Source organism: Sinocyclocheilus grahami, unplaced genomic scaffold (genome assembly GCF_001515645.1).
Source record: "Sinocyclocheilus grahami isolate Dianchi unplaced genomic scaffold, SAMN03320097.WGS_v1.1 scaffold1396.1, whole genome shotgun sequence".
Lineage (NCBI taxonomy): Eukaryota > Metazoa > Chordata > Actinopteri > Cypriniformes > Cyprinidae > Sinocyclocheilus > Sinocyclocheilus grahami.
In genome coordinates, this window is record NW_015506575.1 from 232594 (window position 1) to 243299 (window position 10706).

Consider the following 10706-nt stretch of genomic DNA (forward strand, 5'->3'; position numbering starts at 1 on the left):
GTTTGCATGTGCACGCGTTTGCGTGTGCACGTGTGTGCGCGTGTGCGTGTGTTTGCGTGTGCGTGTATGTTGCGTGTGCGTGTATGTTTGTGCGTGCGCGTGTGTGTTTGCATGGGCGTGTGTGTTTGCGTGGGCGTGTGTGTTTGCGTGTGTGTGTGTGTGTGTCTGTGTCTGTCTGTGTGTGTGTTTGCATGTGCGTGTGTGTGTGTGCGTGTCTGATTATTCGACTTTTTGTGCAGATTTAATTAGCTAGTCTTGCTAGTAGAGTTGGAGGCGATTTAAAGCAACTGTATGAAAGTTTTGTACCGTAATATAAGTTTCAGAGTCATTCTGATGGTACACTGACTTCTGTTTCAAATGCGCACACACAGCTATTTACTATAATTATGACAGTGATATAATTACCACTCGCTTAACTGTAGGGGCTCCAAAGACACATAGAGGAGTGAATAAAGCTGCTGTGTGTGCTGTGCAGGGCCGAGGTCTCACTGAAGGCCGCTGAAGTCGATGCATTGAACGACAGACTGGCACTCGAGCAGAAGAGAGCCAGAGAGCTGCAGTGGGCCTTCGAGAAGGAGAAACGCAAGTCTGACAGGAAGGAGGAGACCGAGAGAGAGGAAGTGGAGGTAAAAACCGTCACTGAAGTAACATGTAATGAGTGTTTTACATCAAGTGTTCGATTATGTGCGTCATTATGCGTCTCTGCAGGAGCTTAAACTGGCTCTGGAGGAACAGGCGCGGGAGGCCAGCGTCTCCGCAGAGCTGCAGGTGCGTGTCATCTAACGCTCTTGAGTGTGTTTCACTTTGTCCGAGCAGGAGATTGAGCCCTGTGTGTGTGTGTGTGTGTTTGTGTGCGTTTGCGTGTGCACGTGAGCGTGTGTTTGCATGTGCACGCGTTTGCGTGTGCACGTGTGTGCGCGTGTGCGTGTGTTTGCGTGTGCGTGTATGTTGCGTGTGCGTGTATGTTTGTGCGTGCGCGTGTGTGTTTGCATGGGCGTGTGTGTTTGCGTGGGCGTGTGTGTTTGCGTGTGTGTGTGTGTGTGTCTGTGTCTGTCTGTGTGTGTGTTTGCATGTGCGTGTGTGTGTGTGCGTGTCTGTGTGTGTGTGTGTGTGTGTGTGTGTGTGTACAGGTTCAGTTAGACGCTCAGAGAGCTCGATCGGCGGAGCTCAGCAGTGCTCTGGAGAAACAGAAGGAGCTGAACGCACAGCTGCTGCGGCGCTTCCAGACGAGCTCCACGTCAAACCCGCAGGAGTCTGACACACAAAACACTCTCATGCAGACAGAGGCCACCTGCAGCCAGGTGACCAGAATCACACCTGTTCACTCGCTCAATAAAACTCCCTACTTCATCAGTGCATGTTAAAATTACAATATTTTTTGTCTTAAAAATTTACATAGAAATGCAATCATTTTCTCCACCTTTGAAACATTTTTAACCTCTTGTAACCAAGGCCAAGTGAAAAATAAAATTAAAAATTATTATAAAAATTATTATGAAAAATAATATTATAATATCATAACCAGTTCTGTGAAATCCTGACGGATAAATTTATGCCTGACCTGCACAATATTTTAAAAAGCAGTTTATTATATACATATGTATTTAATAAAAAATTTACATTTATAATATTATTTGTATAATATATAAGATTATATACAGTATACAGTAGTCAACATTTGAAGTGGATCAAAAAGGTTCATCAAAGTTGTCCTAAGACAAGAACGGGTATTGTTTTGATTTTAGGACAACTTTGATGAAAGGTTTTGATCCACTTCAGATGTTGACTACTGTATATTGTAATATATATTATGATATCATAATTATGTATTATAATACGCATTATACCTCACCCTATATTATAATAGGGTACATATATTTGATTTATATTTATATAAATAATATTTTAAATTTAAATAATTGTTGTGGTGTTTTTTCATAAACGTTTTCATATTTGTCTGGGACATTTTATGTTCACCTTTCCAAAAACAAAAAACACATTTGCAGCTTTAACATTCAGATTATTACACTTTATGTTTTCATGCATTCTAAATTTATATCTAAATCCATTTTTATTCTTTCTTTTTTTTTTACTTTTGATTTGAATTTTTTTTTCTTTTGATTTTAAAATCCTTTTTATGTAAAGCACTTTGAATTACCATTGTGTATAAAATGTGCTTTATTAATAAACTTGACTTGCCTACACATTTTAAGCAAAAAAAATGCTTAAATAATAAATAATATATCAAATATTTAAAATGAAATATAAATGTTTTTAGTGAAATTATAGAATTTAGTAAAAATTAATCATTTTAATTATAAAATTGCCATTAATATTAAATAATGTTGCTGTGTTTAGGTGGAGGCCGGGGTTCTCTCTGTGGAGTCTCTCCTGCAGACGCTGCAGACGCAGCTGGCCGAGAAGCAGACGCAGGTGGTGCAGATGATGGAGGAACTGGAGAGACAGAAGCTGGAGACGGTGCAGTGCAAACGACAGTGGGACGAGGATAAATCTGCCCTCGCGCAGGACCAGAATGCATTGCAGGCGGCACGCGACAGCCTGAGCAGCCTGGAGAGACGGGCGTCCGAGCTGCAGGCGGAGTTGGATGCTGAGAGAGACAGCGTGAGGAGGCTGGAGAGAGAGAGAGACAGACTGCAGGAGACCGTGAGACAGCTGGAGGACAGACTGAGAGCGCTGGAGAACAAGAGCGTGAGATCGGACGTCCGGCCGCAGGATCGAACCCGTGACTGGGTGTTGCAGACGGGAGACGCTCTGATGCTGGAGTCCAACACAACGTCCGTGCGTGAGAGTTCAGACCCAAAACACCTGGACAACATCATCCTCAGCAGACTGCAGCTCATCGCCGCCAAGATCAACAGCCTGATCAGCGAAACCCCGGGCAGGTATGACAAGAGAGAGTTCCCCCAAAAACCTAAAAAAAACACAACTTGCTGTTAATTCACTCACCCTCAGTCCATCCGAGATGTAGGTGGCTTTTTTTCTTCTTCAGTAGAACAGTAACGATTTTTAGCTCAGACCGTGGTCGTTGGTGATTCATAGAATGCGAGTCAACGGCTACCGACACTTTGAGAGTCAAAAAAAAAGCATCAGGCAACACAAAATCAATACCCGTGACTCCTGACGATACAGGTTTCAGCAAAAAATCTTCTTTATGGTTTTACTGAAGAAAAAAGTAAGTTGTGCAGGTGTTGCAACATGTGAGCGGTGTGTGTGTGTGTGTGTGTGTGCAGGTTATCTGGGGAAGCGCCGGACCGGGACAGTCTAGCATGGCTGTACAGTAATATACAGGATGTGATGTCACTGTTACAGAATATCCCATCAGCCCCCTCTGCTCTCCCGGAGGTGAGTGATCACATTGACACAGAATGTGGCTTATTCATGTAATGGACCTTTATAAATACATGCTTGATTATATAAATGTGTGTGTGTGTGTGTAGAGCGCCGCTCTGTTGGCAGGAGGATCATCCAGTCTGCTGAACGAGCGTTTGCTCAGGCAGAACGCAGAGCTCACGGGATTCGTCAGCCGACTGACGGAAGAGAAGAACGACCTGCGAAACCAGTTACTGAAGCTGGAGGAGGAGCTGCGCAGATACAGACAGAAGAAAACCACCGCCGAGAGCGTGAGTGAATCAGTGAATGAATCAGTGAGTCAGTTACAGAGATAAGAAAACCACCGCAGAGCGCGTGAGTGAATCAATTAATGAATCAGTTAGTCCGATACAGACAGAAGAAAACCACCGCCGAGAGCGTGAGTGAATCAGTGAATGAATCAGTGAGTCAGTTACAGACAGAAGAAAACCACCACAGAGAGCGTGAGTGAATCAGTGAATGAATCAGTTAGTCAGATACAGACAGAAGAAAACCACCGCAGTAATATCATGGCCAGTTCTGTGAAATCCTGACGGATAAATTTATGCCTGACCTGCACAATATTTTAAAAAGCAGTTTATTATATACATATGTATTTAATAAAAAATTTACATTTATAATATTATTTGTATAATATATAAGATTATATACAGTATACAGTAGTCAACATTTGAAGTGGATCAAAAAGGTTCATCAAAGTTGTCCTAAGACAAGAACGGGTATTGTTTTGATTTTAGGACAACTTTGATGAAAGGTTTTGATCCACTTCAGATGTTGACTACTGTATATTGTAATATATATTATGATATCATAATTATGTATTATAATACGCATTATACCTCACCCTATATTATAATAGGGTACATATATTTGATTTATATTTATATAAATAATATTTAAAATTTAAATAATTGTTGTGGTGTTTTTTCATAAACGTTTTCATATTTGTCTGGGACATTTTATGTTCACCTTTCCAAAAACAAAAAACACATTTGCAGCTTTAACATTCAGATTATTACACTTTATGTTTTCATGCATTCTAAATTTATATCTAAATCCATTTTTATTCTTTCTTTTTTTTTTACTTTTGATTTGAATTTTTTTTTCTTTTGATTTTAAAATCCTTTTTATGTAAAGCACTTTGAATTACCATTGTGTATAAAATGTGCTTTATTAATAAACTTGACTTGCCTACACATTTTAAGCAAAAAAAATGCTTAAATAATAAATAATATATCAAATATTTAAAATGAAATATAAATGTTTTTAGTGAAATTATATAATTTAGTAAAAATTAATCATTTTAATTATAAAATTGCCATTAATATTAAATAATGTTGCTGTGTTTAGGTGGAGGCCGGGGTTCTCTCTGTGGAGTCTCTCCTGCAGACGCTGCAGACGCAGCTGGCCGAGAAGCAGACGCAGGTGGTGCAGATGATGGAGGAACTGGAGAGACAGAAGCTGGAGACGGTGCAGTGCAAACGACAGTGGGACGAGGATAAATCTGCCCTCGCGCAGGACCAGAATGCATTGCAGGCGGCACGCGACAGCCTGAGCAGCCTGGAGAGACGGGCGTCCGAGCTGCAGGCGGAGTTGGATGCTGAGAGAGACAGCGTGAGGAGGCTGGAGAGAGAGAGAGACAGACTGCAGGAGACCGTGAGACAGCTGGAGGACAGACTGAGAGCGCTGGAGAACAAGAGCGTGAGATCGGACGTCCGGCCGCAGGATCGAACCCGTGACTGGGTGTTGCAGACGGGAGACGCTCTGATGCTGGAGTCCAACACAACGTCCGTGCGTGAGAGTTCAGACCCAAAACACCTGGACAACATCATCCTCAGCAGACTGCAGCTCATCGCCGCCAAGATCAACAGCCTGATCAGCGAAACCCCGGGCAGGTATGACAAGAGAGAGTTCCCCCAAAAACCTAAAAAAAACACAACTTGCTGTTAATTCACTCACCCTCAGTCCATCCGAGATGTAGGTGGCTTTTTTTCTTCTTCAGTAGAACAGTAACGATTTTTAGCTCAGACCGTGGTCGTTGGTGATTCATAGAATGCGAGTCAACGGCTACCGACACTTTGAGAGTCAAAAAAAAAGCATCAGGCAACACAAAATCAATACCCGTGACTCCTGACGATACAGGTTTCATCTTCTTTTCTTCTTTATGGTTTTACTGAAGAAAAAAGTAAGTTGTGCAGGTGTTGCAACATGTGAGCGGTGTGTGTGTGTGTGTGTGTGTGCAGGTTATCTGGGGAAGCGCCGGACCGGGACAGTCTAGCATGGCTGTACAGTAATATACAGGATGTGATGTCACTGTTACAGAATATCCCATCAGCCCCCTCTGCTCTCCCGGAGGTGAGTGATCACATTGACACAGAATGTGGCTTATTCATGTAATGGACCTTTATAAATACATGCTTGATTATATAAATGTGTGTGTGTGTGTGTAGAGCGCCGCTCTGTTGGCAGGAGGATCATCCAGTCTGCTGAACGAGCGTTTGCTCAGGCAGAACGCAGAGCTCACGGGATTCGTCAGCCGACTGACGGAAGAGAAGAACGACCTGCGAAACCAGTTACTGAAGCTGGAGGAGGAGTTAGTCAGATACAGACAGAAGAAAACCACCGCAGAGAGCGTGAGTGAATCAGTGAATGAATCAGTGAGTCAGTTACAGAGATAAGAAAACCACCGCAGAGCGCGTGAGTGAATCAATTAATGAATCAGTTAGTCCGATACAGACAGAAGAAAACCACCACAGAGAGCGTGAGTGAATCAGTGAATGAATCAGTGAGTCAGTTACAGACAGAAGAAAACCACCGCAGAGCGCGTGAGTGAATCAATTAATGAATCAGTTAGTCCGATACAGACAGAAGAAAACCACCGCCGAGAGCGTGAGTGAATCAGTGAATGAATCAGTGACTCAGATACAGACAGAAGAAAACCACAGCAGAGAGCGTGAGTGAATCAGTGAATGAATCAGTGAGTCAGATACAGACAGAAGAAAACCACCGCAGAGAGCGTGAGTGAATCAGTGAATGAATCAGTGACTCAGATACAGACAGAAGAAAACCACCGCAGAGAGTGTGAGTGAATCAGTGAATGAATCAGTGAGTCAGATACAGACAGAAGAAAACCACCGCAGAGAGCGTGAGTGAATCAGTGAATGAATCAGTGACTCAGATACAGACAGAAGAAAACCACCGCAGAGAGTGTGAGTGAATCAGTGAATGAATCAGTGAGTCAGATACAGACAGAAGAAAACCACCGCAGAGAGCGTGAGTGAATCAGTGAATGAATCAGTGAGTCAGGTACAGACAGAAGAAAACCACCGCAGAGAGTGTGAGTGAATCAGTGAATGAATCAGTGAGTCAGTTACAGAGATAAGAAAACCACCGCAGAGCGCGTGAGTGAATCAATTAATGAATCAGTTAGTCCGATACAGACAGAAGAAAACCACCGCCGAGAGCGTGAGTGAATCAGTGAATGAATCAGTGAGTCAGTTACAGAGATAAGAAAACCACCGCAGAGCGCGTGAGTGAATCAATTAATGAATCAGTTAGTCCGATACAGACAGAAGAAAACCACCGCCGAGAGCGTGAGTGAATCAGTGAATGAATCAGTGAGTCAGTTACAGACAGAAGAAAACCACCGCCGAGAGCGTGAGTGAATCAGTGAATGAATCAGTGAGTCAGTTACAGAGATAAGAAAACCACCGCAGAGCGCGTGAGTGAATCAATTAATGAATCAGTTAGTCCGATACAGACAGAAGAAAACCACCACAGAGAGCGTGAGTGAATCAGTGAATGAATCAGTGAGTCAGTTACAGAGATAAGAAAACCACCGCAGAGCGCGTGAGTGAATCAATTAATGAATCAGTTAGTCCGATACAGACAGAAGAAAACCACCACAGAGAGCGTGAGTGAATCAGTGAATGAATCAGTGAGTCAGTTACAGAGATAAGAAAACCACCGCAGAGCGCGTGAGTGAATCAATTAATGAATCAGTTAGTCCGATACAGACAGAAGAAAACCACCACAGAGAGCGTGAGTGAATCAGTGAATGAATCAGTGAGTCAGTTACAGAGATAAGAAAACCACCGCAGAGCGCGTGAGTGAATCAATTAATGAATCAGTTAGTCCGATACAGACAGAAGAAAACCACCACAGAGAGCGTGAGTGAATCAGTGAATGAATCAGTGAGTCAGTTACAGAGATAAGAAAACCACCGCAGAGCGCGTGAGTGAATCAATTAATGAATCAGTTAGTCCGATACAGACAGAAGAAAACCACCACAGAGAGCGTGAGTGAATCAGTGAATGAATCAGTGAGTCAGTTACAGAGATAAGAAAACCACCGCAGAGCGCGTGAGTGAATCAATTAATGAATCAGTTAGTCCGATACAGACAGAAGAAAACCACCGCCGAGAGCGTGAGTGAATCAGTGAATGAATCAGTGAGTCAGTTACAGACAGAAGAAAACCACCACAGAGAGCGTGAGTGAATCAGTGAATGAATCAGTGAGTCAGTTACAGACAGAAGAAAACCACTGCTGAGAGCATGAAAGAATCAATGAATCGAATCAGTGAATCAGTTATAGACAAAAGAAAGAAAGCCATTGCAGACAGCATGAGTGAGTTAACGAATAAATGAATCAGTGAATCAATTACAGACAGAAAACATCACAGAGAGCACAAGTGAATGAACCAATGAATCGGTGAATCAATTAATGAACACAGTGGTTGAGAATGTAGCTTTAGTCATAGTTCTTTTGTCTTTCTTTTTTTCTCTGTTTCTGTCTATCTTTCTTTCTTCCTTTCTGTTTCTTTTTTGTTTTTATTTCCGTGTCTCTCTCTTTCTCTGTGGGTTTTGTGGGAAATAATGTTAAGTGGACATTCAGACAGTGTAGAGACAGCATCTATGAAGTGAAGTTGTTCGTGATTAAACAGAGTTGCTCTCTCTCTCTCTCTCAGGCGTCGAGCCGGGCTGCGGTGGAGCGTCAGGAGCTGGTGTTATTCTCTAGCGAGCGAGAGTCTTGGGCTCAGGAGAGGAATCGTTTGGAGAAGTCTCTCCGTCAGGCCGAGGCAGAACTGATCCGTCTGAGAGGAGAGATTCGCTCCGATACGCTACGGGATCTGACTGGAGCTGATCTGGACAACACGGCCCTCAGGGTGAGTGTTCACAGCAACACAACTCAGCGTTTACAGCTTCACGTACTCACCACCCGTCTGTCTCTACAGAGGATGTATGGGAAATACCTGCGCGCCGAGAGCTTCCGGAAGGCTCTGATCTATCAGAAGAAGTATCTTCTGCTGCTGCTGGGAGGATTTCAGGAGTGTGAGGAGGCCACGCTGTCTCTGATCGCCCGGATGGGTGGCTTCCCTGCACACACCTGTCTGGGGTCTGTGGGGGGTCAGCGCAGGGGCTTCACGCGCTTCAGATCGGCCGTGCGTGTCTCCATCGCCCTCTCCAGGTACAGACGCGCCACTGCGTCCTTCAGAAACACCAGAAACAAATTTACATGATTACTGACAGACGTGCTACGTCATTGAAGTATGTTAGATGAGAGTATTTCAATAATTTGAAAATACATTGCACATGTTCACAGTTCACATGTTGGTTAATTGTAATAGTGTTTATTAAAGCAATAAGTCCCAAGAATAACAGCTAAAGGGGCATTGTTAGGTTCGACGCAAAGCGGATTTATAGCTGTTATAAATTCAGTGTAAACCACGGCTTCACGGGGATTATTGTGTTTATAAAACAGTTATTCCATATACGTAGTAAGGTTTCACAAAATAAAGCAGATTCAAACAGCTGATTCATTCAGAAATAAAACTAGTCTTTATGAATGAGTCACTGAATCATTGACTCACCCTAGTGATTCAAACAGCTGATTCATTCAGAAATAAAACTAGTCTTTATGAATGAATCACTGAATCATTGACTCACCCTAGTGATTCAAACAGCTGATTCATTCAGAAATGAAACTAGTGATTCTCTTTATGAATGAGTCACTGTCAGTCGTCCTGCATCATGTTCATCAGTAACCGGATCGCTGTAAGATGGCACACAGATCTGGACAGGCGGCTGTGTTTTAAAGTGCGTGCTGATGTTTGTCTGTAGGTTTCACACGATGGCTGGTGATGCCAGAGGTTTGCCGTGTTCACACCTGCAGAACTACGACCCCGACCGCGCTCTCACCGACTACATCTCCCGTCTGGAGGCCCTGCAGAGACGACTGGGGAGTGTGCAGTCAGGTAACCACGGCAACATGACGGACAGTCACGCTGATCGTTACACTGTTATGTGTTACACTGTTATGTTACATTGTTATGATTCCACTGATTTAAATCGAGTTTCAAATCATTTCATTTATTGGGTTTGTCCACAATTCAAAAATATGAACAGTCATTTAAAAAGAAAATGTGGACAACAATACTGAGCTCTTTGTTTCATTTCTACAGAAGAGCAAAACATCTATAATTACATCAATAATCAATGATTTCAGTACAGTTGAGCCTTGATTAAATATGTTTTGATCTAAGTATTTATTTCATGATGGGCCCACTGTCATTTATATATGACATAAATAACCATTTGGAAACAAAAATGTAGAATTATTATTATTATAACAGTATATATGGAATTATTATATATGGACAGTGATCCATATATATATATATATATATATGCATATGTATATACAGTGGTGTGAAAAGGTTTTTGCCCCCTTCCTGTTTTTTTAATTTTTTGCATATTTGTCACACTTAAAAGATTCAGATCATCAAACTAATTTGAATATTACACAAAGATAATGCAAGTAAATACAAAATGCAGTTTTTAAATGATGATTTATTTTATTAAGGGAAAACAGCTGTCCAAACCTACGTGGCCCTATGTGAAAAAGTAATTGCCCCCTAAATCTAATAACTGGTTGTGCCACGCTTTGCAGCAACAACTGCAATCAAGTGTTTGCGATAACTGGCAATGAGTCTTTCACATCGCTGTGGATGAATTTTGGCCCACTCTTCTTTGCTGAATTGTTTTAATTCAGCCACATTGGAGGGTTTTCGAGCATGAATGGACTGTTTAAGCATCTCAATCGGATTTAAGTCCGGACTTTGATTTGGCCACTCCAAAACCTTAATTTAGTTTTTCTTGAGCCATTCAGAAGTGGACTTGCTGGTGTGTTTGGGATCATTGTCCTGCTACATAACCCAAGTGCGCTTGAGCTTGAGGTCACAAACTGATGGCCGGACATTCTCCTTCAGGATTTTCTGATAGAGTGCAGAATTCATGGTTCCATCAATTATGGCAAGT

General features: G+C 42.4%; 1 protein-coding gene across 1 annotated transcript; it reads left to right on the top strand.

Annotated features, from left to right (window-relative positions):
- The first annotated feature begins 453 nt into the window (after window positions 1-453).
- On the top strand, window positions 454-8908 carry LOC107569922 (A-kinase anchor protein 9-like). Its single transcript, XM_016256091.1, has 8 exons — window positions 454-626; window positions 709-768; window positions 1131-1301; window positions 2359-2903; window positions 3252-3363; window positions 3459-3641; window positions 8357-8554; window positions 8624-8908. The coding sequence occupies exons 3-8, from the start codon at window positions 1275-1277 to the stop codon at window positions 8906-8908; spliced, it is 1350 nt and encodes a 449-aa protein (XP_016111577.1). The 5' UTR covers window positions 454-626; window positions 709-768; window positions 1131-1274.
- The last annotated feature ends 1798 nt before the right edge of the window (window positions 8909-10706 follow it).

Coding starts and splice junctions, on each gene's coding strand:
- LOC107569922 (XM_016256091.1), top strand. CDS start 1,275: ATGCAGACAGAGGCCACCTGCAGCCAG. Junction 3,364..3,458: donor CCCCCTCTGCTCTCCCGGAG/GTGAGTGATCAC, acceptor GTGTGTGTGTAG/AGCGCCGCTCTGTTGGCAGG. Junction 3,642..8,356: donor AGAAAACCACCGCCGAGAGC/GTGAGTGAATCA, acceptor TCTCTCTCTCAG/GCGTCGAGCCGGGCTGCGGT.